The 27,828-nt window shown below is 62.9% G+C and overlaps 1 protein-coding gene across 1 annotated transcript in view; it reads left to right on the top strand.

The window, feature by feature from the left end:
- Window positions 1-27,579, top strand: part of LOC122096821 (collagen alpha-1(I) chain-like) — a 36,153-nt gene extending 8,574 nt beyond the window's left edge. The window contains exons 5-10 of the mRNA XM_042667345.1: window positions 12,646-12,791; window positions 12,837-13,050; window positions 13,163-13,293; window positions 14,210-14,308; window positions 14,649-14,778; window positions 26,932-27,579. Coding sequence (XP_042523279.1) covers window positions 12,646-12,791; window positions 12,837-13,050; window positions 13,163-13,293; window positions 14,210-14,308; window positions 14,649-14,778; window positions 26,932-27,579 — 1,368 coding nt within the window. The remainder of the gene's footprint in view (window positions 1-12,645; window positions 12,792-12,836; window positions 13,051-13,162; window positions 13,294-14,209; window positions 14,309-14,648; window positions 14,779-26,931) is intronic.
- The last annotated feature ends 249 nt before the right edge of the window (window positions 27,580-27,828 follow it).

The following is a 27,828-nucleotide window of genomic DNA, read 5'->3' as shown; positions in this document are numbered from 1 at the left end:
TGTCTCCCGAACCCCAGAACTCCCGCCGGCATGCCCTGGGCAGCCCCCGGAAGGCAGCCTGCACAATGGGGCTCATAGGCTTGTTGTTCAGATGGGGAAACTGAGGCAGGAAGGGATGCACTGGGCCAAAGCCACACCACAGGTAGAAGTGGGCTTGGCGCCAACGCCCGTCAGGGCCATGCTCCGCTGGCAGGTGGTGAAGCCCTCGGCGCCCCTCAGCTGGGAGCCCCACCCACAGAGGGGCGGGACTGAGGTGGGCCAGGAGGTGGGGCCGCAAGGAGGGTGCTGAGGGGCCTGGCAGACCCCAAGGGCGCGAGGGAGAAGAGAGGAGGGGAGGGGCAGAGCTGAGGGAGAGGAGGGGAGGGGAGGGGCAGCGAGGGGGAGGAGGGGAGGGGCAGAGCTGAGGGGGAGGAGGGGAGGGGAGGGGGCAGCGAGGGGGAGGAGGGGAGGGGCAGAGCTGAGGGGGAGGAGGGGAGGGGCAGAGCTGAGGGAGGGGAGGGGAGGGGCAGAGCTGAGGGGGAGGAGGGGAGGGGAGGGGGGCAGCGAGGGGGAGGAGGGGAGGGGCAGAGCTGAGGGGGAGGAGGGGAGGGGCAGAGCTGAGGGAGGGGAGGGGAGGGGCAGAGCTGAGGGGGAGGAGGGGAGGGGAGGGGCAGCGAGGGGGAGGAGGGGAGGGGCAGAGCTGAGGGGGAGGAGGGGAGGGGCAGAGCTGAGGGGGAGGAGGGGAGGGGCAGAGCTGAGGGGGAGGAGGGGAGGGGCAGAGCTGAGGGAGGGGAGGGGAGGGGCAGAGCTGAGGGGGAGGAGGGGAGGGGCAGAGCTGAGGGGGAGGAGGGGAGGGGCAGAGCTGAGGGAGGGGAGGGGAGGGGCAGAGCTGAGGGAGGGGAGGGGAGGGGGCAGAGCTGAGGGAGAGGAGGGGAGGGGCAGAGCTGAGGGGGAGGAGGGGAGGGGCAGAGCTGAGGGAGGGGAGGGGAGGGGCAGAGCTGAGGGGGAGGAGGGGAGGGGCAGAGCTGAGGGAGGGGAGGGGAGGGGGCAGAGCTGAGGGGGAGGAGGGGAGGGGCAGAGCTGAGGGAGGGGAGGGGAGGGGCAGAGCTGAGGGGGAGGAGGGGAGGGGCAGAGCTGAGGGAGGGGAGGGGAGGGGCAGAGCTGAGGGAGGGGAGGGGAGGGGGCAGAGCTGAGGGAGAGGAGGGGAGGGGCAGAGCTGAGGGGGAGGAGGGGAGGGGCAGAGCTGAGGGGGAGGAGGGGAGGGGCAGAGCTGAGGGAGGGGAGGGGAGGGGGCAGAGCTGAGGGAGAGGAGGGGAGGGGCAGAGCTGAGGGGGAGGAGGGGAGGGGCAGAGCTGAGGGGGAGGAGGGGAGGGGAGGGGCAGAGCTGAGGGGGAGGAGGGGAGGGGCAGAGCTGAGGGGGAGGAGGGGAGGGGCAGAGCTGAGGGAGGGGAGGGGAGGGGCAGAGCTGAGGGGGAGGAGGGGAGGGGCAGAGCTGAGGGAGGGGAGGGGAGGGGGCAGAGCTGAGGGAGAGGAGGGGAGGGGAGGGGCAGCGAGGGGGAGGAGGGGAGGGGCAGAGCTGAGGGAGGGGAGGGGAGGGGCAGAGCTGAGGGAGGGGAGGGGAGGGGCAGAGCTGAGGGGAAGGAGGGGAGGGGCAGAGCTGAGGGAGGGGAGGGGAGGGGCAGAGCTGAGGGGGAGGAGGGGAGGGGCAGAGCTGAGGGAGGGGAGGGGAGGGGCAGAGCTGAGGGAGAGGAGGGGAGGGGAGGGGCAGCGAGGGGGAGGAGGGGAGGGGCAGAGCTGAGGGGGAGGAGGGGAGGGGCAGAGCTGAGGGGGAGGAGGGGAGGGGCAGAGCTGAGGGGGAGGAGGGGAGGGGCAGAGCTGAGGGAGGGGAGGGGAGGGGCAGAGCTGAGGGGGAGGAGGGGAGGGGCAGAGCTGAGGGGGAGGAGGGGAGGGGCAGAGCTGAGGGAGGGGAGGGGAGGGGGCAGAGCTGAGGGAGAGGAGGGGAGGGGAGGGGCAGCGAGGGGGAGGAGGGGAGGGGCAGAGCTGAGGGAGGGGAGGGGAGGGGCAGAGCTGAGGGAGGGGAGGGGAGGGGCAGAGCTGAGGGGAAGGAGGGGAGGGGCAGAGCTGAGGGAGAGGAGGGGAGGGGCAGAGCTGAGGGGGAGGAGGGGAGGGGAGGGGCAGAGCTGAGGGAGGGGAGGGGAGGGGCAGAGCTGAGGGGGAGGAGGGGAGGGGCAGAGCTGAGGGGGAGGAGAGGAGGGGCAGAGCTGAGGGAGGGGAGGGGAGGGGCAGAGCTGAGGGGGAGGAGGGGAGGGGCAGAGCTGAGGGAGAGGAGGGGAGGGGCAGAGCTGAGGGGGAGGAGGGGAGGGGCAGAGCTGAGGGAGGGGAGGGGAGGGGCAGAGCTGAGGGGGAGGAGGGGAGGGGCAGAGCTGAGGGAGGGGAGGGGAGGGGCAGAGCTGAGGGAGGGGAGGGGAGGGGGCAGAGCTGAGGGAGGGGAGGGGAGGGGCAGAGCTGAGGGAGGGGAGGGGAGGGGGCAGAGCTGAGGGAGGGGAGGGGAGGGGCAGAGCTGAGGGGGAGGAGGGGAGGGGCAGAGCTGAGGGAGAGGAGGGGAGGGGCAGGGCTGAGGGAGAGGAGGGAAGGGGCAGAGCTGAGGGAGAGGAGGGGAGGGGCAGGGCTGAGGGAGAGGAGGGAAGGGGCAGAGCTGAGGGGAAGGAGGGGAGGGGCAGAGCTGAGGGGAAGGAGGGGAGGGGCAGAGCTGAGGGGAAGGAGGGGAGGGGCAGAGCTGAGGGAGGGGAGGGGAGGGGCAGAGCTGAGGGAGGGGAGGGGAGGGGCAGAGCTGAGGGAGGGGAGGGGAGGGGCAGAGCTGAGGGGGAGGAGGGGAGGGGCAGAGCTGAGGGAGGGGAGGGGAGGGGCAGAGCTGAGGGCACCGACTTGCAGATGACCCTTTGACCAGTGCTGCCTGGCCCCCAGGGCCCTGCTAGGTTGTGGTTTCCATGGTGATGCGTCACCTCTGCCCAGCAAGGCGCGGAGGCTGCGCATCTGCCTTTGAGTTCATCCAGTATGCCAGCTCTGACCATGAGCCTGGACTCAGGGCCTCTTGTGACTTTTTTCACTCCAGGCTGGTGCTGCACCTGGAGCCACAGCTCCATTGCTAGCTTTTTACTGGTTAATTGGAGATAAAAAATTCCGACTTTCCTGCCCAGCCTGGCCTTGAACTTAAGTCCTCAGATCTCAGCTCTTGAGCACCTAGGACTGCAGATGTAAGTTGCCAGCACCCAGCAGCCAATGCGATTTCAGGCAGAATCTTCCCTGGCCACGGCAGAGGAGCAGCCCGCGAGATTGGAAACCCGGAGGGCGCGCTGTCGCATAGCTAGATCTGAAGACAGAGGAGTGAGCTCTGGGGTCCAGACACCGATGGCTGGTGTCACGGGGAGCCAGCAGAGGGCGAGAGCGAGCGAGCGAGCGAGCGAGCGAGCGAGCGAGCGAGAGAGAGAGAGAGAGAGAGAGAGAGAGAGAGAGAGAGAGAGAGAGAGAGAGAGCAAGAGAGAGCCGGCGTCACCAGGGAAGGGGCGACCTCGAGGAGAGGAATGGCATTTTCTGCCCACAGCCAGATGTGCAGCTGACAGTTCTCGCCAGCGCCCCAGTGAAAGCCTGCGGGAAGGTGCTCTGACCAGCGGGAAGGTGCTCTGCCCAGCGGGAAGGCGCTCTGCCCAGCGGGAAGGCGCTCTGCCCAGCGGGAAGGCGCTCTGCCCAGCGGGAAGGTGCTCTGCCCAGCGGGAAGGTGTTCTGCCTTCTGCCCAGCGGGAAGGCGCTCTGCCCAGCGGGAAGGCGCTCTGCCCAGCGGGAAGGTGCTCTGCCCAGCGGGAAGGCGCTCTGCCCAGCGGGAAGGCGCTCTGCCCAGCGGGAAGGCGCTCTGCCCAGCGAGAAGGTGCTTTGCCCAGCGGGAAGGCGCTCTGCCCAGCGAGAAGGTGCTCTGCCCAGCGGGAAGGTGCTCTGCCCAGCGGGAAGGTGCTCTGCCCAGCGGGAAGGTGCTCTGCCCAGCGGGAAGGTGCTCTGCCCAGCGGGAAGGTGTTCTGCCTTCTGCCCAGCGGGAAGGCGCTCTGCCCAGCGAGAAGGTGCTTTGCCCAGCGGGAAGGTGCTCTGCCCAGCGGGAAGGTGCTCTGCCCAGCGGGAAGGCGCTCTGCCCAGTGGGAAGGTGCTCTGCCCAGCGGGAAGGTGCTCTGCCCAGCGGGAAGGTGCTCTGCCCAGCGGGAAGGTGTTCTGCCTTCTGCCCAGCGGGAAGGCGCTCTGCCCAGCGAGAAGGTGCTTTGCCCAGCGGGAAGGTGCTCTGCCCAGCGGGAAGGTGCTCTGCCCAGCGGGAAGGCGCTCTGCCCAGTGGGAAGGTGCTCTGCCCAGCGGGAAGGTGCTCTGCCCAGCGGGAAGGTGCTCTGCCCAGCGGGAAGGTGTTCTGCCTTCTGCCCAGCGGGAAGGTGCTCTGCCCAGCGGGAAGGCGCTCTGCCCAGCGGGAAGGTGTTCTGCCTTCTGCCCAGCGGGAAGGTGCTCTGCCCAGCGGGAAGGCGCTCTGCCCAGCGGGAAGGCGCTCTGCCCAGCGGGAAGGTGCTCTGCCCAGCGGGAAGGCGCTCTGCCCAGCAGAAGGTGCTCTGCCCCACGCTGTGCTCCTGAGGACACTCCTGGGAATAGCCAGACGACCTGGGTTTGGGGCTTTCCAAAAAATTCTTTTGTCCTGAGACTTGAGGTCAGGGACAGGGCGCTGTCCCTGAGCTTTTTCAGTCAAGGCAAGTGCTCTGCCACTTGAGCTACAGTGCCACTTCCCAGTTCTTTGGGGTCCATTGGAGATAAGAAAGAGTCTCACAGATTTTCTTGCCTAGGCTGGCTTTGAACTGTGATCCTCCAATCTCAGACTCCTGAGTGGCTAGGACTATAAACATGAGCTACCAGGGCCTGGCTGGTAGATCTGGTTTTAAACTATGTTTGTGGCAATTTAAGACAAATATACTATATAGTGCTGGAGCAGTTGTCTAAGAAGTCCGATCCCTGGGTTCAACCCCCAGTGCCACAAGAGTGAACCAATTAATTCAAAGACTCAAATGAACATATTGAGATTTAAATGTGTGGGAGTGGAGACAGCCTGACTTACTGGGCATGGACTGAAGAGGCCCTGAAAGTCTGCATGAAAGCTGCAGCACCACCGGTGGTGGGCGGGTCTGAGAGGCATTGGTGATGGGCAGGTCTCAGAGGCATTGGTGATGGGCGGGTCTGAGAGGCATTGGTGATGGGCGGGTCTGAGAGGCACCTGTGATGGGCAGGTCTCAGAGGCATCGGTGATGGGCGGGTCTGAGCGGTGTTGGTGATAGGCAGATCTCAGAGGCATTGGTGATTGGCAGGTCTCAGAGGCATCGGTGATGGCGGGTCTGAGTGGCATCAGTGGTGGGCAGGTCTCAGAGGCATTGGTGATGGGCGGGTCTGATTGGCATTGGTGATGAGCAGGTCTGATTGGCATTGGTGATGGGCAGGTCTGATTGGCATTGGTAATGGGCAGGTCTGATTGGCATTGGTGATTGGCAGGTCTCAGAGGCATTGGTGATGGGCAGGTCTGATTGGCGTTGGTGATGGGCGGGTCTCAGAGGCATTGGTGATGGGCAGGTCTGATTGGCATCGGTGATGGGCAGGTCTCAGAGGCATTGGTGATGGGCGGGTCTGAGCAGCGTTGGTGATTGGCGGGTCTCATAGGCATTGGTGATGGGCGGGTCTGAGCGGCGTTGGTGATTGGCAGGTCTCATAGGCATTGGTGATGGGCGGGTCTGAGCAGCGTTGGTGATTGGCAGGTCTCATAGGCATCGGTGATGGGCAGGTCTGAGTCACTCTGGCGTCTGCAGAGCACACTGCTGTCCTGGTCGCAGGGCAGCCAGGGGCTGGTTCTGTCCAGGGAGTTGCGGCCTCTGTGGTAGGACAGTGCTCAGGGGAGGCAGGACTCCCTGGGACGGGCACACAAGCCCTGGGGGAAGACGCAGGGCCAAGGCCGGCCAGGCCTCGCGTGCGTGTGTGGAGTGACTCCAGTGGCAGGAGCGCCAGGGCCTGGAGCGGGGCCCCGGGAGCCTGAGCTGCCTCGTGACACACTCATGTTTCTAGTGCTTGAGGTCAGTATTCTCGGCTGGCGCTAGTGGCTCACGCTGTCATCCTAGCTGCTCAGGAGGCTGCGTTCTGAGGATTGAGCTGGGCTGACAAATCCATGAGACTCTTACCTCCAGAGAACCAGCCAGAAGCTGGCAGTGCCAGCATAAAAAAGCTGAGCGAGATGGGGCTGGGAAGGTGGCTCAGTGGTAGAGCACTTGCCTTGCATGCTCGAGGCCCTGGGTTCGATTCCTTAGCACCACATAAGAAAAAAGCCGGAAGTGGCGCTGTGGCTCAAGTGGTAGAGTGCTAGCCTTGAGCTGAAGAGCTGAGGGACAGCGCCCAGGCCCAGAGTTCAGGCCCCACGACCGGACCCCAAAAAAAAAAAAAAGCTGAGCGAGAGCCAAAGGCCCTGCCTTCAAGCCCCATTTTAAAACAAACAAATGCAGCCAGTAATCCTAGCTATGTGGAGGCTCAGATCAGAAGGCTTGTGGTTTGAGGCCTGCCCAGCTGAAAAGAGTCCGGGGAGCCCAGGGCCTGTCACCCCAGCTGGGCAAGAGGCTTGAATAGAACGAACCCGGCCTGGGCCGGGCTGGAGAAGAAAGCGAGAGCCTGTTAAAAGAACAGCTGAAGCCAAAAGGGCCTGGGAGTGTGGCTCCAGTGGAGGCGTGCCTGCTTTGCATCTAGGGAGCCACCAGTCTTTTTTTTTTTTTTTTTAAGATTCTGCTGTTCTCTTGAGCAGCAAGAACCACAGTGCAGGATGTCCTGGCTGCGTGGCTCCGGGCACCGGGGTCCCCGCCCCACCCCACTGCCCAGGGGAGCAGCGCCCATCCTGTGCCTCTTCTGGGACTGGCAGGGCCCCTGGGGTGGCGGCAGGCCAGGGACACCAGCTCTCTCCCCTCCTGGCCTTCACGGGGAACCTGCTCCAGCGATAATTTACACTGGAAGCTGGATTTGAACCCAGGCTTCAGCGCACACCCACCGGAAGGTATCGGCACAGAGAGGATTACAAGCCGCTGCCGACAGCACCCGGCCCGACACTGCACAGCACCCGGCCCGGCCTCGCGGCTCCCAGCCCGGCCCCGCGGCTCCCGGCTGGCACCGCACAGCACCCAGCCCGGCACCGCAGCTCCTGGCTGGCGGGAGGGAAGGTGAGCTCCGAGTGAGGACAGCTCAGCTGCGTGGCAGGCCTCGGCTCTTCACCAGCATCACCGGTGCTCAGCTCCTCACGGCTGATCCGGGGCTGGGACGCAGGCGGCCCGGGAGCCCGAGCAGAGGCGTGCCCATCCTGAACAGCAGTGCCTGGCGTGTGAGAGCAGCCGGGAGCCGCAGGCAGTGCTGGCCCCTGGCCCCGGGGCGGTCACGGGGACGCATTGCCTCCTCCAAGGGCAGAGTCCCTATGGAGGCTGCCCAGGAGTAATCCAGGCCTCCCCTGCCCCTGGCTCTCCCCCTCGCTCTATTTAATTGTGTTTGCCGTGCCAGGGTAGGACCCAGCATCATCTTCAAGGGCGAGGCAGGCACTTGGCCGCTTGAGCTACGCCCCCAGCCCTGGTTTTGTTTATAGACGGGGCTTCATGATCTCCTGCTGCAGCCTCTAGAGTGGCCACCGCCGCCAGCCTGAGTGCGTCTGTGCCATTGCTTAGCGCTCAGGACAGCAGGGCCTGGCCTGCCCCACCGGCGGCGAATGCACACATAAAAGCCTCGGAGAAAGACAAGGCTTTAAAAAATAGTAACATTTTCCTTGAGAACCAGAGGTGACATGGGAAAGATCTGGGTGTGGGAATCAGGTACCTCACGGATGTGGACCAGATATTTAGGTCCAGCAAAGTACCCGGTGTGTGTCACCAGCCAGATCAGGGGAGACTGATCTTCACCCCAGAGACGCATGCCTGTGTGATAGTGTGAGCTGACAGGGGTGGTGGTGGTGATGGTGATGGTGATGATGATGGTGGTGGTGGTGGTGGTGGTGGTGGTAGTGATGGTGGTGGTGGTGGTGGTGGTGGTGGTAGTGATGGTGGTGGTGGTGGTGGTGATGATGGTGGTGATGGTGGTGGTGGTGATGATGGTGATGTTGATGGTGGTGGTAGTAATGGTGGTGGTGGTGATGATGGTGATGGTGGTGGTGGTAGTGATGATGGTGGTGGTGATGATGGTGGTGGTGGTGATGATGGTGGTGGTAGTGATGGTGGTGGTGGTGGTGGTGATGATGGTGGTGGTAGTGATGATGGTGATGGTGGTGATGATGGTGGTGGTAGTGATAATGGTGGTGGTAGTGATGGTGGTGGTGGTGATGATGGTGGTAGTGATGATGGTGGTGGTAGTGATGATGGTGGTGGTGGTGGTGATGGTGGTGGTAATGGTGGTGGTGGTGGTGATGATGGTGGTGGTGATGATGATGGTGGTGGTGGTGATGATGGTGGTGGTGATGGTGGTGGTGGTGATGATGGTGGTGGTGGTGGTAATGGTGGTGGTGGTGATGATGGTGGTGGTAGTGATGATGGTGGTGGTGGTGATGGTGATGATGATAGTGGTGGTGGTGGTGGTGATGGTGATGATGATGGTGGTGGTGGTGGTGGTGGTGATGATGGTGGCGATGGTGGTGGTAGTGATGATGGTGGTGGTGATGGTGATGGTGATGATGATGGTGGTGGTGATGATGGTGATGATGGTGGTGGTGGTAATGGTGGTAGTGATGATGGTGGTGGTGGTGATGATGGTGGTGGTGGTGGTAATGGTGGTGGTGGTGATGATGGTGGTGGTAGTGATGATGGTGGTGGTGGTGATGGTGATGATGATAGTGGTGGTGGTGGTGATGGTGATGATGATGGTGGTGGTGGTGGTGGTGATGATGGTGATGATGGTGGCGATGGTGGTGGTAGTGATGATGGTGGTGGTGATGGTAATGGTGATGATGATGGTGGTGGTGATGATGGTGGTGGTGGTGATGATGGTGATGATGGTGGTGGTGGTAATGGTGGTAGTGATGATGGTGGTGGTGGTGATGATGGTGGTGGTGGTGGTAATGGTGGTGGTGGTGATGATGGTGGTGGTAGTGATGATGGTGGTGGTGGTGATGGTGATGATGATAGTGGTGGTGGTGGTGATGGTGATGATGATGGTGGTGGTGGTGGTGGTGGTGGTGGTGGTGGTGATGATGGTGATGATGGTGGCGATGGTGGTGGTAGTGATGATGGTGGTGGTGATGGTGATGGTGATGATGATGGTGGTGGTGATGATGGTGATGATGATGGTGGTGGTGATGGTGGTGGTGGTGATGATGGTGGTGGTGGTGGTAATGGTGGTGGTGGTGATGATGGTGGTGGTAGTGATGGTGGTGGTGGTGATGGTGATGATGATAGTGGTGGTGGTGGTGATGGTGATGATGATGGTGGTGGTGGTGGTGGTGGTGATGATGGTGATGATGGTGGCGATGGTGGTGGTAGTGATGATGGTGGTGGTGATGGTGATGGTGATGATGATGGTGGTGGTGATGATGGTGATGATGGTGGTGGTGGTAATGGTGGTAGTGATGATGGTGGTGGTGGTGATGATGGTGGTGGTGGTGGTAATGGTGGTGGTGGTGATGATGGTGGTGGTAGTGATGATGGTGGTGGTGGTGATGGTGATGATGATAGTGGTGGTGGTGGTGATGGTGATGATGATGGTGGTGGTGGTGGTGGTGATGATGGTGATGATGGTGGCGATGGTGGTGGTAGTGATGATGGTGGTGGTGATGGTAATGGTGATGATGATGGTGGTGGTGATGATGGTGGTGGTGGTGATGATGGTGATGATGGTGGTGGTGGTAATGGTGGTAGTGATGATGGTGGTGGTGGTGATGATGGTGGTGGTGGTGGTAATGGTGGTGGTGGTGATGATAGTGGTGGTAGTGATGATGGTGGTGGTGGTGATGGTGATGATGATAGTGGTGGTGGTGGTGATGGTGATGATGATGGTGGTGGTGGTGGTGGTGGTGGTGGTGGTGATGATGGTGATGATGGTGGCGATGGTGGTGGTAGTGATGATGGTGGTGGTGATGGTAATGGTGATGATGATGGTGGTGGTGATGATGGTGGTGGTGGTGATGATGGTGATGATGGTGGTGGTGGTAATGGTGGTAGTGATGATGGTGGTGGTGGTGATGATGGTGGTGGTGGTGGTGAAGGTGATTTTATGATAATCATGAAATGATCGGATGATGATGATGGTGATGAGGATGATGATGACCTTTGTGTGTGTGTGTGTGCATGTGTGTGTGTAGCGATACTAGAATTTGAACTCAAGACCTCACATTTGCTTGGCAAGTGCTCTACCACTTGAACCATGCTCCAACTGTTTAATGGTTACTCCTTTTTTTGTTGTTGGTCATGGGACTTGAACTCTGGGCCTAGGCGCTGTCCCTGAGCTCTTTTTGCTCAAGGCTAGCGCTCTACCTACCACTTTGAGCCACAGCTCCACTTCCAGTTTTCTGGTGATTGGTTGGAGATGAGAGTCTCACAGACTTTTCTGCCTGGGCTGGCTTTGAACTGCAATCTTCACATCTCAGTCCCAGAGTAGTGATGGTTACTCTTAATTGTCAACTTGACCCAATTTTTTTTTGTCGGTCATGGGGCCTGAACTCTGGGCCTGGGCGCTGTCCCTTAGCTCTTCAGCTCAAGGCGAATGCTCTACCACTTGAGCTACAGCGCACTTCCGGTTTTCTGGTGGTTTATTGGAGATAAGAGTCTCACGGACTTTTCTGTCCAGGCTGGCTTTGAACCGTAATCCTCAGATCTCAGCCTCCTGAGTAGCTAGGATGACAGGCGTGAGCCACCAGCGCCTGGCTATCTTGACCCGATCGAGAGATGTTTAAAAGATTAGTAGAGCACACTGCTGGGGAGCCTGAGAGGGCGTGTCTGGGGAAGATCGGCATGCGGGACAGCCAATGAGGGGGAAGAACTCGCCCTGAGCATGGACAGCACTGTCCAATAGGCCGGGGGCTCAGCTGGGCTGCAGGGGGGGGGACAGCCAGCACCTGTCAGGGAGCCGCACCCTCCTTTCCAGTGCGTCGGCAGCTGCTGCCGTGTCGTGGATGTGGACATGGACGGCAGACGCGGCCTCTTCAGCCTTTGATGAGGACCTGCACCCCACTCCCCGGGGCCTTCCCGGCCCTCGGCCTCCCCATCACCTTCTTCTGGAGCTTCCAGCTTCCTGGGAGGACTGAGTAGCTCTGGGTTATCTGTCCATCATGCAGACGATTAGTCTCCAATCATACAAGCCAACTGTATGTCATACTATATACCTGTATCTATATCTCTATACACACGTGTGTATGGATGGATGGGTATTCATATATATGAATATATATCCATCCATACATACATACATACATACACATGTGTGTTCTATTGGCTCTGTTCCTCAAGAGAATCCTGAGCAATGCAGTGAAGATGGTGGTGGTTGTGATGGTGGTGGTAGTTGTGATGGTGGTGGTGGTGGTGGTGGTGATGATGGTGGTGGTGGTGGTATCATTGGTGGTGATGGTGTTGATGGTGATGGTGGTGATGGTGATGGTATTGATGGTGTTGATGGTGATGGTGATGGTAGTGGTGGTGGTGGTAGTGATGATATTGATGGTGTTGATGGTGATGGTGGTAGTAGTGGTGGTGATGGTGGTGGTGATGGTGGTAGTGATGGTGGCGGTGTTGGTGGTTGTGATGATGGTGTTGGTGGTGTTGGTGGTGGTGATGGTGGTGATGGTGGTGGTGGTGGTGGTAGTGATGATGGTGATGGTGGTGGTGATGGTGATGATGGTGGTGGTGGTGTTTGTGCTGGTGATGGTAGTGATGGTTGTGGTGGTGGTGGTGTTTGTGCTGGTGGTGGTGGTGGTGGTGATGATGGTGGTGCTGGTGGTGCTAGTGGTGGTTGTGCTGGTGATGGTGATGATGGTGGTGATGATGGTGATGATGGTGGTGGTGGTGATGGTGGTGGTGGTGATGATGATGGTGGTGATGGTGGTGGTGGTAATGATGGTGGTGGTGGTGGTGATGATGGCGATGGTGGTGGTGATGATGGCAATGGTGGTGGTGATGATGGTGATGGTGATGGTGATGATGGTGGTGGTGATGATGGTGATGGTGGTGATGGTAATGATGGTGGTGGTGATGATGGTGGTGGTGATGGTGATGATGGTGATGATGATGGTGATGGTGGTGATGGTGGTGGTGATGGTGGTGATGGTAATGATGGTGGTGATGATGGTGGTGATGATGGTGATGATGGTGGTGGTGATGGTGGTGGTGGTGGTGGTGATGGTGATGATGATGATGATGATGATGGTGGTGGTGGTGGTGGTGGTGATGGTGGTGGTGGTGATGATGGTGGTGGTGATGGTGGTGGTGGTGATGGTGGTGGTGATGATGGTGGTGGTGATGATGGTGGTGATGATGGTGGGGGGGATGGGTGTGGGCCCCTTTCTTGTTGCTGTGGTACCATGCCAGGCAGAAGCAGCCTGGAGGAGGACTTACCTGGCTCATCTTCAGAGGCTCCGTCTTGCGGCTGTCTGACCCATGTGCTTGGCAGACCGTCGCGGTGGCAGTGTGTGTGGTGGAGGGGAAGTATGACAGGAAGTGCCAGGATGCGGTCCCTGGTGACCCGCGTTGTCCAGCTGGGCTCCGCCTCCCCAAATTTCCACCGTCTCCTGCAGCTCGGGCCAGGTGCTCGGCCAGGTGGGGAGGTGGGGGTGGGCCCTGGGACCCCTGTTTTCTGCACAGTGCTCTTGTGGAGACCAGTGAATCACCTGGCCTGAGCTGGACATCTGTGTCCAAGAGGACGGTGCTGACCACCTGTGAGACCAGGCTGGAGGGGGGCAGCTTTGGGGGACCCTGGGGACACAGGACGCTGCAGGACCCCAATGACTCCTTCCTGGGCCCTCCAGTGACCACATTTCCAGAGCCTGGGCTCGTGTCTCCCCAGGCCCATTCCCAGGTCCGGGTGGCGGGCTGAGTGGTCAGAGGTCTCTGTCCAGTGAGCACACCGCTGGGTCCTGCCCTGCCCCAGGGAGCTGTCCTGGTCTGACTCTGCCTCTGTCGCCTGCCAGCACCCAGAAAGCCCACCAGAGGGCGCTCTGCAGCAGGGAACAGAGGCGGCTCGGAGCTCCAGGCTCCGGCATGGACGGAGGGATGAAACACAGGGCAAGCGGCGGCCGGGCCCGGTGCCCAGGCTGCAGCGGTGCGGAGTCCCCACCTCTCCATGCCAGCGGGGAGGGCTTGGCGGCACCCCCAGGCCCCCCGGCAGGGCTGTGACGTTGGGCTTCTGTGTCCAGAGGCCTGGGGGGCTGGGAGGGGGGCTGGGAGGGGCCTGGTGGAGGCCAGGCTGAGCGGCTGGCTGGGGGCTGGCTGGGGCGCTCTCCACGCGTCTGCGGGGCAGGCGTGGGCGGTTGGACGTCTGTGACCCCTGGTTTCTGTCCCTGTGGTCATAGCTCTGGGGCATAGGTCGAGGAGCACACTTGTGGTCCTTTTCTATGAGATGTCCTCTTTCCTTCTTTTCTTTTCCTTTGTCTGTCTGTCTGTCTGTCCATCTGCTGGTACCGGGGCCTGAACTGAGGCTGCGGGAGCCTCTGCAGCGGAGACAGGATTGGAGCAGCCTTGCTGAACCTGGAGCCGGCAGGCTGCAGGCGGAGGGCACGGCCGAGCAAGGGCCCCGTGGTGGGAGCCTCGGCCGGCCGCTCGCACAGCCGGGCTGGCACGACTCCATCCTGCAGGGTCGCCGGCCCCCGCCGTCACCAGGCTGGAAGGAATCGGTCTGCCACACCCCAGTAGCTCTTCATCCAGGAATCCGAGCGCTCTGTCCCACGGCCCGGCAGCGGGTTCACGCGAGGACACGCTAGTCTTCCTGCGGGCCGGGGGAGGGGCGGCCTGGCCCTGGGCCACCGCTCTGCGCCAGCGCTTTGTCTGCCTGTCTGGCCGGAAGCAGCTGCTGCCAGGGCGGGCGGGGCTGCGAACCCGGGCTGCCAGAGGCCCCGGGGCTCCCTGCCCTCCCCCGGCCCCCAGCAGACACACCTGGGCCCCCACGCCTCCAGACCTGGGGTGCAGAGGCTCTTGGAGGGCCCGCTCTCATCCTGTTCTTCCCTTGCCATTCGGCCCAGCTCCCCGGAGACCCTCCGGACCATCTGGTCGCCCGGCCTGGGCGATGCCAGACGGCACTGCCTGGCCAGAGATTTTGGCCACCTGTCAGCCCGGAGAAAGTGGGGAGGGCAGGAGGGGGGAGCCAAGCCCTTGTAGACAAGCGGAATGTCCCCAGCACCGGGGCCTCTCCACTGGGGCAGACCACCCAGCCGCTGGCCCTGGGAGAATTCGGGCCCCGTATCCTGGCACGAAAGTGTCCCTTCTCCCCGTACCACCTGGCCTGGCTGGCCCTGCGGTGGGCGGGCGGGGGGAGGGGGAGGCTGGGTCCTGCCCCGCCCTGGGGCTCACAGACAGTCTTTGAGAGAGGACTGGGGGGGGGGGGGAGACACGGGCATCTTTGCTCGTGAGTGACTTTGTGAGGTGCCCCAGGGCTCGCCCTCTCCGCGCCACCCACACCAGGTCCTTGTCCCTGTCGCCTCCCCTGGGACTTCCCTTGACGGGGGCCCAGGGCCCGGGCAGGACCCCGTCTCCTGGGACCCTGGACAGTGAGGCCTGGTCCCCACCGCCCAGCCCACTCCTGCCCGGCACGGTGCGCCCGAGGCCCGTCCCGCGGCCCAGGCTACGCGCTTGGCTTTCCTCTCCCCATGGCTGTCCCGGTGATGAGCTCACACTGGCCGGGGATCTGGTTTCTAGCACCTTCTGTTGATATTCTTTCACATGTCTCAGCTACTTTTTGTTTTTTATTTTTTGGATGGACCTGGGGCTTGATCGGACTCGGGGCCTGGGCGCTGTCCCTGAGCATTTTTGCTCAAGGCTAATGGTCACCCACTTGAGCCACAGCTCTACTTCTGGCTTCTCTGTGGCTCATTGGAGATAAGACTCTCCTGGACTCTCCTGTCCGGGCTTTGCGTGGAGATCTTCAGATCGCAGCCTCCGGAGTAGCTGGGATGCCAGGCGTGAGCCACTGCGGTGCCTGGCTCGGTCACTTGTATAAGATCTCATTCAACTTCCCAGACGGATCAGAACGGAGCCTGGTGGGGCATGCCTGTAATCTCAGCAATTGAAAGGCTGAAGCAGGAGGACTGTGGTCCAGGTCAGCCTGAGCCCCCCCCCATCTTCCTTAGTTGAATTCTCTCCGCACGGCTGCCCCGCCCCCAACCTGGAAGAGACAACGGCCACCGCTCCTAAAAGATGCACCACCTCGTGCACCCTGGATGCTCGTCCCTACCACCTGGGCAGAGGGCGCTGCCATGCAGGGGACTCAAGTCCTGTCCACGGGGGCAGGAGACGCCGCTGCCGGTGGCCGTGTCACACCAGCTGGGCTCTGGCCCAGGGCTTCCGTGGCTCGGGCCGGTGTCCGTCTCGTGGGGCGCCCGGCCCCACCCCGGGGAGGGGAGGAGGGGAGGAGGGGAGACGCGGCGCCAGGCTGCCCTGGCCACAGTGGCTGCCGTGGCATCGTCCACGGGCCTCCGCAGAATGGAAGGGCCTGGTGCCCGGCCACACTGCCCTGTCCCACCCTGGATGGCCACCGTCCCCCAGCCCCAGCACCACCCCCCTCCTGCTCTTCCCGCCGGCCGCCCCGGGCCTGCCTCCCCCTGCTCCCCGGCCAACGCCAGCCTAGGGTGCTGAGCGCGGTGACCTGTCCCCTGAAGACCCCACAGAGAAGTGCGCCTTGAACGCGCCTCTTCCTGGACGGGCAGGGGGACCAGAGCTGGGGAGGGGCCGGGGCAGACAGAGGCCCCGCAGGGAACCAGCAGGGCCCGCCATGCTCCCAGGCTCCCTCAGCCCAAGGTGGGAGCAAGGGAAGAAGGGAAGGGAGGGAGGGAGGGAGGGAGGGAAGGAGGGAGGGGTAGAGATTGCCCCAAGACCCCTGGCAAGGTAGGGGCAGGGGCAGGAAAGGGAGCCTCAGAGCGGGCGTTGTCAGGTGTTGGGGTGCAGTGGCTGGTAGGCGTTGTCAGGTGTTGGGGTGCAGTGGTAGGCGTTGTCAGGTGTTGGGGTGCAGTGGTAGGCATTGTCAGGTGTTGGGATGCAGTGGCTGGTAGGCGTTGTCAGGTGTTGGGGTGCAGTGGTAGGCGTTGTCAGGTGTTGGGGTGCAGTGGTAGGCGTTGTCAGGTGTTGGGGTGCACTGGCTGGTCAGGGCGGCGGGTGGAGGGGCTGTGGCCGGCCCTCACTGCCCTCTCCCTCATGTTCCGGAACTCGGGGCACACGTCAGAGGCTGGGAGCTGTGACCTCAGCCCTGCTCCAGGGGTCCCAGGGTCACCCCAGGAGACGAGCGCTTTAACCCCCAATCGCCATTTCCTGACGTTCCAACAGCAGCCGGAGCTCAGGCCCCAGGCAGGGGTGACAAGGACCGATGGCCCTTCCTGTGCCAGCCACCTGGGTGGCGCCAACCCAGCCTAGCCCTGGGCATCATGACACCCACCCAGAGCACAGAGCTGACCCCTCCCATGGCCACGGACGCCAAGCTCAGGGTTTCCCTGCACCCCACAATAGCCCACGCCACCCCTCCCCCACCCCTTACCCACCCCCACCCCTCACCCACCGCACCCCTCCCCACCCCTCCCCTCCCTCCCCCACCCCTCACCCACCTCACCCTCACCCTTACCCACCCCTCACCCACCCCTCACCCACCCCTCACCCACACCACCCCTCACCCACCCCTCACCCACCCCTCACCACCCCTCACCCACTCCACCCCTCCCCCAACTCACCCCTCCCCCACCCCACACCACCCCTCACCCACCCCACCCGTCACCCACCCCTCACCCACCCCACCCCCACCCTCACCCACCCCACACCACCCCTCCCCCACCCCACCCCTCCCCCACCCCACACCACCCCTCACCCACCCCACCCGTCACCCACCCCTCACCCACCCCACCCCCACCCTCACCCACCCCACCCCTCACCCACCCCACACCACCCCTCCCCCATCCCACCCCTCCCCCACCCCACCCCTTACCCACCCCTCACCCACCCCACCCCTCCCCCACCCCTCCCCCACCCCACCCCTCACCCACCCCACCCCTCACCCACCCCTCACCCACCCCACCCCCACCCTCACCCACACCACCCCTCACCCACCCCACACCACCCCTCACCCACCCCACCCCTCCCCCACCCCACCCCTCCCCCACCCCTTACCCACCCCTCACCCACCCCACCCCTCACCCACCCCACCCCTCCCCCACCCCTCCCCACCCCACCCCTCACCCACCCCTCACCCACCCCACCCCTCACCCACCCCTCACCCATCCCTCACCCACACCCACCCCACCCCTCACCCACCCCTCACCCATCCCTCACCCACACCCACCCCACCCCTCCCCCACCCCACCCCTCCCCCACCCTCCCCCACCCCACCCCTCCCCCACCTCACCCCTCCCCCACCCCACCCCTCCCCCACCCCTTACCCACCCCTCACCCACCCCACCCCTCCCCCACCCTCCCCCACCCCACCCCTCCCCCACCCCACACCACCCCTCCCCCACCTCACCTCTCCCCCACCCCACCCCTCCCCCACCCCTTACCCACCCCTCACCCACCCCACCCCTCCCCCATCCCTCACCCACCCTCACCCACCCCACCCCTCACCCACCCCACCCCTACCCTACCCCTTACCCACCCCTCCTCCACCCCACCCCTCCCCCACCCCTCCCCCACCCCGCCCCTCACCCACCCCACCCCTCACCCACCCCTCATCCACCCCACCCCTCATCCACCCACCCCTCCCCCACCCCACCCCTCACCCACCCTTCACCACACCATGTCTGCTTTGGTCCCCACAGCTCACCGGTGACACCGAGCCCTCCCTCCCTCCGACTGGGTCTGGGTCCCGCTGGGCTCTGTCTCTAGCACCGGGGTGAGTCCCTCCCTCCACACAGGCTGCTCATGGGCCATGGTCACATGCGCACCCCAGGACCAAGAGCAGGCTCACCCTATGAGCTGACAGTGCTACTGCTCCTGACAACAGCACCCGGGGCCTGGAGGCTGCCCCGAGCCCCACGCACAGACAGAGCTGTGCAGAACAGAGAGGTGGAGGCAGCTGCCTGGTGATGCACAGCCGAAGTGGGCGGAAGCCCGGAGGGACGGGGCACCTCAGCCCAGCACGGTGCACCTCGCCCCGGGACCAGGGTGGCGTGGGAGCCCCAGGCCAGGCCCAGAGGGACAGCGGGGGACAGGGGGTTCCCGGAGCGCCGGGAGCCAGCGTCCCCTCCACCTCCCGCATCTCTCCCACACACAGTCGGGACGGCTGCCGTGCGGCTGGCACGCCTCGTCCCCGCCCCCATCTGCACTGCGTGCTCCTCTTCCTCCTCGGGCCTCAGCTTACCCACCAGCAGAGGTTGACGGGGCTCTGCTTGGTCCCAGCCAGGTGTCCACTGAGGGGCCGAGAGGCAGGAAGCGTCACGGGCAGGGAGGGGAAGGCGGGTGTTGGGATCGCTGGGAGGCAGCACTGGCAGAGGGCGCTGGGAGGCACACCTGCCCGGGAGCCCCTCTGCCTAGCGGCTAGGGCAGGACCCGCCGGGACAGCAGCTCTGCCCGGGAGCCGGCCCGCGCACGGGCCAGGCTTTGCTGGCTTCGTTCGGCAGCTGTGCAGACGCAGGTTGGGTGTGGGCGTGGACTATCTGTCCCCACGCGGGCCGGGGCCTGGCCATCTGTCCCCACCCGCTCTCACCCTGGCCTGGCACCCAGTGTAGGAGGGTATCCCACACGCATGCTCGTGAGCATACACACACACGCGCACACGCACACACATGCGTACATACACGCACGCGCACACGTGCGTACACACATACACACACACATGCGTACACACACACACCTCTGCTCCTGGGAGAATGAACCAACCGTTCCCCTCTGTTCTTTGTGGATGACGCAAACCCAGAACGGCAATGGCCCGCGCTCCTCTCTCTACTTCTTCACCAGAGCCCTGGGAGGCCAAGGGCACTGGGCTGGCACCGGTGGCTCCCGCCTGTCACCCTCGCTGCTCGGGAGGCTGAGATCTGAGGCTCCCCCTTTGAAGCCAGCCCAGGTGGGAAAGTTGGTGAGACTCTTACGCCAATGAACCACCAGAAATCTGGCTATGGAGCTATGGCTTAAGTGCTAGAGTGCTAGCCTTGAGTAAAAAGCTCTGGGACAGCACCTAGGCCCCAAGTTCAAGCCTCAGGACAGGCACAAAAAGAAGGGGGGAATAAAAGGATCCCTTGAACGCCACCAGTACCTCGGGGCCCGGCCTGGCCTGCTTCACAGATCTCCCCCGCTATCATGTGGCAGTTGGGGGACAGCCTGGGGGGCGGGGGGGGGGGCACTCTCCCATGGCACTGTGGTGCCGGGGCCTCCGATGGACGGCCGGGTGGTGGTGTGACCACCAGGGGGCAGCAGAGGGGAACAGCTCTGTTCGTCTGTGTGGCCTCCTGAGCAGAGGCTTTGTGCAGGAAAAGCGGGAGGGGGTCTGGAGGCCCAGCAGGTCACACGCGGCCAGCCGGGAGCGCTGGAGCCTGCGAGCACCGGGCCTGCTCAAGGCACCGTCTCCGACACGGGGATGGAATCCCAGCCTGGGAGACCCACGGGTGGGGGTGGGCTGGGGAGGAGGTCTGGAGTGCAGTCACCGGCCCTGCCCACCCAGCTCCGCAGAGCGGGGAAGTGAGACTCAGCCAGGGCGGGGGCTTGGCCAACATTGCGTAAGAAATCCAAGTCAGAGACCGCACGCAGGCCTGTCTGATCCCTGGGGACGCCTCTGGCGGGCGCCCACAGGCCCGGCCTGAGACTGTCCCCCCAGAGCCGGCCAGGCCCAGAGACGGTGCTCTCCCCTCCACGTCCCTTCGTGGGGACCCCATGAACCTCCTTTACCAGTCCCAGGCACCCTGCCAGCCTCCAGGGGCCTGGCAGGGGGCTGGGGAATGTGGACCACCCCGGGACGGAGGATGGGAGGCCGGGGCGAAGCAGCTCACCCTGCTGCTTCCAGGGTGAGCCCCAGCTTGCCCCCTGCCCCCCCGCTGTGGGGCTCTGGGCATGGTGGCAGCCTCCGCCGTTCTCTGTGTCCGGGGGATCTCATTGTTGTGAGGCTCAAAGCTAAGGCTGGCTGGCTCCAGCTCCCGCCGGCAGATAAGTAGAGCTCTGGAGGCCCTTGTCCTCGGCCCCCAGAACTGAGATCACCAGGTGTCAGGCCGCATGCCAAGGCCCGTCTCAGCCACTCAGCTCACTCTCAGAGCCCCAGGACACGCAGGCTGGCAGCCGTGGGCAACCATTTTCTGGCCAAACTGGGCCCTGGCCAGTCATGGGAGCCCTGTGATGGGGGGCGGGGTGGGAGGGGGGAGGCTCGGGCTCCAAGGCCTCCTGGCAGCCCCAAAGCCAGGCGAGGGCCGGCCTCTGTGGTGCCTGCTGAAACACTGCTCAGGGCCAGGATTCTTATCAGAAGTTTGGGGTGACTGGACTGGACTCCGAGGGGATCCTGAGCTGCAGGGAGATGTATGGCCATATTCCCGGCCTTCCAGTCCCCACGCCAGAACACAGACACTCCAGACCCAGCCGGAGCCATCTGAGCTGTGCCAGGTGGGGGCATCAGACAGCTCAGAACATTGCATGGACGTTTCTGCCCAGGCTGTCTTCAAATCTCGATCCTCAGATCTCAGCCCCCAGAGAAGCCGGGATTACAGGCTTGAGCACCAGTACCCGGCATCCCTACCATCTTCTCAACCAAATGAGATCTGAGATCCCAGCAGTCATTTCCCAACCAGGCAGGAAACTCTGAAAAGATGGAATGAATGAAGTGGTGAATGAATGAAAGGTGAATGAGTGAACAGAGAAAGGGCTTTCCCCTGAGTCGGGGAAAGCTTCACCGAGAGCCTCCCTCCTGTCCTCCGCGCTCTGGGAGGCTCTCGCTGCCTCTCAGGACCACCTGCCTCCCATTGGACAGTCCACCAGGCCGCCTCCTCCTGGGCCCCCGAGGAAGGCGGGTGGAGGAGGGAAGGGGGGCCTGGCAGAGAAAAGAGCCCTGGTGCCCAGGGCCCCCTGGCCGGCCGCAGGACAGGGCGTGTCCAGAGGGCCGGAAGCCCTTGTCGACCAACTGACACTGTCAGGGCCGGCAGGAGCGGAGAGCAGTCGCGCGGGCTGTGAGCCGTCCGGGGTGGGTGGCTGGTGGCCTCTGCTGTGTCCATGGCTGCGGGGCTCTTCCTGTCCAGCTCAGCTTGGGAAAAGCAAGTCGGACCTGAGCTAACAGTGCCTGCGGCCCCAGGACAGAAGCTGGGCTGTGGCGGCTCACGGCAGCCACGGTGCGGGCCAGGGAAGTCAGGGCCTAGCTGCCAAGCCCCAGGATGCAGCCTGACCCGCTGGGCCCCTGGGGAGCCCTGCCCCCACGCTGGGCCCCTGGGGAGCAGCGGGGAGGGGAGGGGGAGGGCGGGAGGCTGCCCAGCCTTCAGGATCCTCCTGTGTCAAGGCTGTGAGCCTCCCCTGTGGGCCATCAGTGGCAGCTCAGTAGTGGGGATGCCTGCTAGGACACCCCAAAGAAGCTAGGATGTGTAGCTGTTCCTGCCTCTGGCCCCAAGCCAGGGCTCCCCAAGGATGAGAGTGCTCTCTGGACGGCAGTCCTGACCTTCCACCCGGAGAGTGCGGGGGGGGGGGGGGTGGAGGGGGGGGTCCTGGCCTTCCCTTCAGGTCCTCCCACTTGGCACCACGCGGCATCCACGTGCTGTGGAATGGAGCCAGGGGCACGCGGGCCGGTGGCTGGTGTCCACACAGCTATTACGTGGGAGATGGTGAGGAACGTCCATCCCGGTCAGAGCACCGTGGCCAGGCACCGTGGTACACACCTGTAATCCCAGCCACGAGGGGAATTAAGATTGGGAGGATCACTGTACAAGGCCAGCCTGGACCAAGGAAGCAAGACCTGCCCTGAAAACCTAGAGCAGAGGAGAAGAGGGCTAGCACTGTGGCCACAGTGGGGGGCCTGCCTCGTGGGGAGGTCAAGCCTCAGCACTGCCTGAGCGGACAGACTTGACAAAATAAAAGTCCCTGAAAAGCCTGTCCTCCACAAGATGAATCCTGAGCTGGATGTGCTGACAGCTCAGAAGACCCCCGGGGGAGGGGACCCCCTCCAGCACGGAGCAAGCCCTGCACAAGGCTTCCCCAGGAGCGGTCCCTGGGTGTGGGGTGCGGGCGGGCAGCCTGCAGGGCCCGCTCCACCTCTGGGGAGGGCGGACGGGACAGCGGGAGCTGTGTGCCCGGCCCAGGGTCTGCTCTGAGCACTGCAGCCTGGCCACCCCGGCACCCGGCCACGCTGGGCAGAGCTGTGTGCTGGAACTTGCCAGGTGGGGAGCGCAGACACCCCCCCCCCCCCGCCTGGCATCACGCACACGCAGGTGAGTCACGGGGAGGGGCCGTCCCCAGGCAAGTCCCTGCGCGGCCCGGCCCGCCTCGCCTCTCCAGGGCACCCCTGCCTTTGCCCCGAGCAGGGCCCGCCGCGTCCCCAAGCCCACATCATCCCCCACCCCTCCCACCTGGGCCCTCCACCCCGGTGTACCCGCTGAAAATAAAATCCGTCCTGCCAGTCCCGCGAGGAGCAGGGAGAGACTCCTGAGCTGGACGCAATGAGACGGCTCAGAAACCGCAGCACAGATCCCCCGAAACCACGACAGTCACATTCTCCACTAGCTTCAAGTTTTTAAAAATTTTAAGATTCTTAATTTAAAGCCCGGCTCCGGTGGCTCACACCGGTCATCCTAGCTACTGAGGAGGCTGAGATCTGAGGCTCGAGGTTCAAAGCCAGCCCGGGCAGGAAAGTCCATGAGACTCTTATATCTCCAAAAAACCACCAGAAAACCAGAAGTGCCGCTGTGTTACAAGTGGTAGAGCGCTCACCTTGAGCTGAAGAGCCGAGGGACAGCGTCCAGGCCCAGAGTTCAAGCCCCACCACCAAAAAAAAAAAAAAGAAGATTCTTAATTCAAGGGTACGGGTCTGGCTCCACCTGCCTCATAAGCCCAAAGCTTGAGTTTAAACCCCAGTCCAGAAAAAAAAATCAAATTAATCTCAAATTTCTTTTGGTACAAGAGACATGTAGATCTAATTTACACACACACACACACACACACACACACATTTTTTTCAGAATGGCCCTAGCTGGGCATGGTAGCACAGGCCTATAGTCCCAGACCTAGAAGGGCTGAGGCAGGAGGATCGAGACCCTATCACAACAAGCAATGTGCGCCCAAAGACAGAGACATGCGCCCTATCTGCATCTCATTCCAAAGACAGAGACATGCGCCCTATCTGCATCTCAGTCCAGATTTTTCGATTCTGTGTATTGGTCCAGGTATTCCAGAACTATCCCGTATTTCATGTTTGCACTACAATGCACTTTACCCTCTGTCTTTAAATCCTTTTGAAATTCCTTGACTTGCCTAGTGCTTTCTGTGTGGTTTTCCTGAAGCCGGGGTCCAGCCACAAGCCAGGCAGACAGGAGTTCTCCACGGAGAGCTGCTTGTCCCTTCAAAGCTGGCAAAGAGCGAGCGCCGGGTAACTGTGACTCACGGGGCAGGATAAACCTGTCCTAGGCACTGTGTCCCAAGGAACCAACTCAACTCCGCCAGGCCTGAGAGAGTGTTAAGGCCCCTTCCTCCCACAATCGAAGGCTTTTTTCCCCTAACATGAGGGTTTGAACTCAGGGCCTGTGCAGTTGCTATATTGTAGAGCCACACCTAGTCCCGTTTTTGCACTGGTTAAGATAGGCTCTGACTTGCTTGTAGATCCTGAGCTTGTGCCTGGACTGTGCGTCTCCTGTGTCAGGTTTCCTGTCGTGGCTGGAATGGCAGGTGTGTGCCATGGCTCCTCACTGTTGATGGAGAAAGAGGTTTCAAGTGCCTGCCTGTGCTGGCCTCCAACTGTGATCCTCCCACTGGCAGCCTCCCAAGTAAGGAGTGACTTCTTAGGTCTAAGAAGGGGATTCCACCAGGGGGGCAAACTAAGGAAGCCACTGAGGCCTGACCATCTCCTGAGTGTCAGGCGTCAGCTCCTGGTACACAGCTCTGAGACATCATCAGAACCCAGAAGGGCCAAGGGTGTCTCCTGCAGCTGTGAATGACCTCCAAGCATCCTCCAACTGTCCTGGCTCCTGACCCCTGCCTGGGCCTGCCCCCACGCAAGTCTATGCCTCACATCCTGCTTCTAAGCCAACCAAACCAAACCAAAGCACATGGCTCGAGTGAGAAGGAACTCAGGAGGCTCAGGTGATGCGCGTCATGGAGAAATAGCAGAGCCTGATGTGTGGCTGTGGATCCCAGCGGTCCAGAGATGGCAGCCATTAGCCGCTTGTGACAGTTGCACTGCACTTGGAATGACAAGTAAAATTGAAGACTCGGCTCCTTGGGCTCACCTGTGGCGAGCAGCTACCGTATCGGGCAACATGGGTCAAGAACGTCTGGGTCATGCCAGAAAGTCCTGGTGGATAGGGCTGCCCTGGGCAGTCTGCCCAGCGCCTACTACTCGTAGGGGTTGTGCGTACCGAGGGGACCGCCACTGCCTGCCCGTACTGTCTACCAGTAAGGGTCCCCAAGCCCCAGCAACACCCCCTCCCCCCCAACGTGGCTGTGACACCATTTAGGGGCAGGCTGGTTTTTCTCTTCCCTTTACAGAGTTAAAAGGCAGGAACATGTTTAAGGTAAAAGAGTAAGTTAATTTGAAAGTGAAGGGAAAGCTGTGCGGGGAGCAGAAACTAACTCCCTGTCTGGAGAGAGAGCTCCAGAGGAGCCCTAGGGCCATTTTTGTGGTGTGAGGCTCCGCCCACCTTCAGCCCTGGGTTTGTGCTGGCTGCCCAGTGGCTGAGCTCACACCGCCCCGGCTGTTCTCATTGGTGGAACAGGCACCCAAGGCATTATGGGAGGAAGCGTCTGAGCAGGAGTCTGAGGCATGATGGGAATGAGCAGCACCTGGAGGGGACACGTTACGTACCCGTGTTATGTCCACCACTTTTAGTCCCTGCTACCACCTAACAGTTCCTCTTTTCCTCTCCGAGACGCTGCGGTAGTTCGCGGGGAGGGAAGGGCCGGGCTGTCAGGATGGATGGAGAGTAGCCACGCTTGTGCATGTCCTGAGCCCTCCCCGGCGGTGTCTGCGGATCCTTCCCCACCCCACGGCTGTCATCTGACTCCAGAGAGGAGGCAGCTGAGAGGTGAAGCGTCTTGTCTAGGGGCCAGGAAGAGTCAAGCCTGGGTCAAGGCCAGCAGACGGCTCCGCTTCTCAGCCTAGATCCCCTCCCGCCCAGGGAGGATGGGAAGGGCTGTGTGTCCACACCTCCTGCGCTCTCTCCCCAGCCAGACAGGCTCGGAGGCCTTGCTGCTGCCCCTGGGCCAGCCCGGGAGAGGCAGCTGAGGTCTGGGGGGGTCACGCCGCCCACCGAGGCCTGGGGGCTTCACCACCAGTGCTGGGGGCTGTCCCGTGACACAAGCCAGCGCTTTGACATGGGATCTCAGGTGCTTACTGGAGCCAGGACGGAAAGTATGACTCGCTCCTCCCTGAGCCTGGCGTGGGATGGCTTTTCCATTGCTAATTTCCAAGGAATCCGGTGAAGTAGTGGAAAGACGCAGAAGGCGGGAAGTCTGGTTCTCACATTGGTCTGCCCTGGCTTCACACCAGAACAACCTGCCAGTCTCAGCCAGATTAACCTGTCTCTGTCTCCCCTTCCCTTCACTCAGCCGTGACCCTGCTCTGCCTAGCCAAGGCCCAGGGGTCGGTGAGGCCCAGGGGCATGGGCAGCTGCACGTGGACGGCCAGGGTCTCAGTTCTTTGGGGACTTGTTTCCAAAATGTGTCTTCGGGAGGTGCGCTTGAGATGTTATGCGTTATTATTAAGAGGACAAAGGACTTGAGACTTCAAAACTGAGCCCCTGCCCCCCAAGCACACTGCAGGAGTCCACACTGCTCCTGGCACAGACGCATTTGAACATGGGGAGGACTTTTTGGACATTGTGAGCCTTTCCTTCCTTCTCTCCTCCTCCTGCATCTCCTCTTTCCCCTTCCTTCTTTCCTTCCTTCCTTTCTTCTTTCCTTCCCTCCTTCCTTCCTTCCTCTTTCCTCTTCCTTCCCTTCTCTCCCTTCCTTCCTCTTTCTTTCTTTCCTTCTTCTTCTGGTAGTAGGAATGGAACTCAAGACAGGTGCTGTGACAAGACAGGCGGCCTGGTGGCTCCCAAGGACCAACCCTTACACCCAGCGCAGATGGGCGGCAGCAAGCAGAGGCCCCTTACCAGGGTACCGCGTCTTGGCTGGACAAGTGACAAGTCAGATACAGTGTTGGGACATGTAATTCTGGGTTGAAGCTCTGTCTCCTGTCAGAAATGTGTCCAACTCATATTCTTGGAATGGGTGGGACGGCCGGCCAGGCAGCCCTGCGCAAATCCAGGAGAAGCTCCTTCCTGGGTGCATGCGGTAGGGTCTCCGTGGAAAGCCGACCTGCAGGTGGGGAGGATGAGGTGTGGGGCCCGCAGGAAAGCCTGGCACCGCCTTCTGGGCTCATCTAGCCACTCCTGGTGAGGCCACTGCATGTTCCCTTGTGTGGCCACTAGGAAGGGGGGCCACATTGGCCACCTCTGAGGGGCCGGCGACCCAGCCAAGATGCTGGATGGAGAGTTCGTGGCTGTGAGAAAGGAAAGAAAAGCGCTCCCAGGCGAGGGGAGGTGGCAGGATCCCACCCTGGTGGCACCAGCGCGCTGCGCCCCAGCTTGGGCCTGGATGGTTGAAACCATCGATTCCATAGGAGACAGGTGGGAAGCGTGGGGGTCGGTCCCGGGTCCGGGGCGCGCGGGTCGGGCGGGAACAGGTCTCCCCACCCCGCCGGACCTACGCCTCCGCGGGCCGCTCTGAGGTTCGAAGCCGGAACCACGCGCCCGCGGGCCGCACTGGCGATCGAGGCCGGATCCGCGGGCCGCACGGGCGATGCGGGCCGCTCCGGATCCGCGCGCCCGCGGGCCGCACGGGCGATGCGGGCCGCTCCGGATCCGCGCGCCCGCGGGCCGCACGGCCGATCCGGGCCGCACGGGCGATGCGGGCCGCGCCGCCGGTGCGCGCCCGCGCGGTTCCCAGCCGCGCCGCCGCGCGCGGACAGTGGCGCATTGTTCGCCGGGACGCCCGGGGCGGCGCTGCGCCCTCGGGGCCTGGCGCGGCCGCTCCGCGATTTGCATGCGCTCCAGTCACAAAGGTTCAAGGTCAGGAGCGCCAGGCGGCCGAGCCCCGCCCGGCCCAGGCGCTATTCTTCGCCCTGGCGGCGGGAACTCCTCTCCGCCCGCGCCTGGCCGCCCCTGCGCCGTCTGAGGCGCTTTGTGTCTCGGCCCGGACAGCTGGGCCCGCGAAGGAAGTGCCAGCCCGGCCGGCGGCGCCCCGCGCCAGCGCCCCTCGCCCATGCTAATCAGCCTGGCAGCGCGTCTGGAGGGCGGCCCTGCCGGGGTCCCCCTGCCAGGCCCCCTCCCCCGGGGTCCCCGCCACCCCAGCTACCAGGTGCCCTTCGTGCCAGGGGACGCGGCTGCCAGCAGTAGCCCTGACCGTGAGAAAGGCGCGCCCGCGTGGTCCAGCGGCCAGCCAGGGAGCAGAGGCGGCGCTGGCACCACTCCAGAGGCTGCCTGGCAGTCTCTCCCCGCCCCAGCGTCCCCTGAGCCTT

The sequence above is a fragment of the Dipodomys spectabilis genome, unplaced genomic scaffold, assembly GCF_019054845.1.
Source record: "Dipodomys spectabilis isolate Male_0828 unplaced genomic scaffold, ASM1905484v1 ptg000392l, whole genome shotgun sequence".
In the NCBI taxonomy this organism is placed as follows: Eukaryota; Metazoa; Chordata; class Mammalia; order Rodentia; family Heteromyidae; genus Dipodomys; species Dipodomys spectabilis.
The sequence above is the reverse complement of the archived record's forward strand: the minus strand, read 5'-3'. Positions and strand labels throughout refer to the sequence as shown.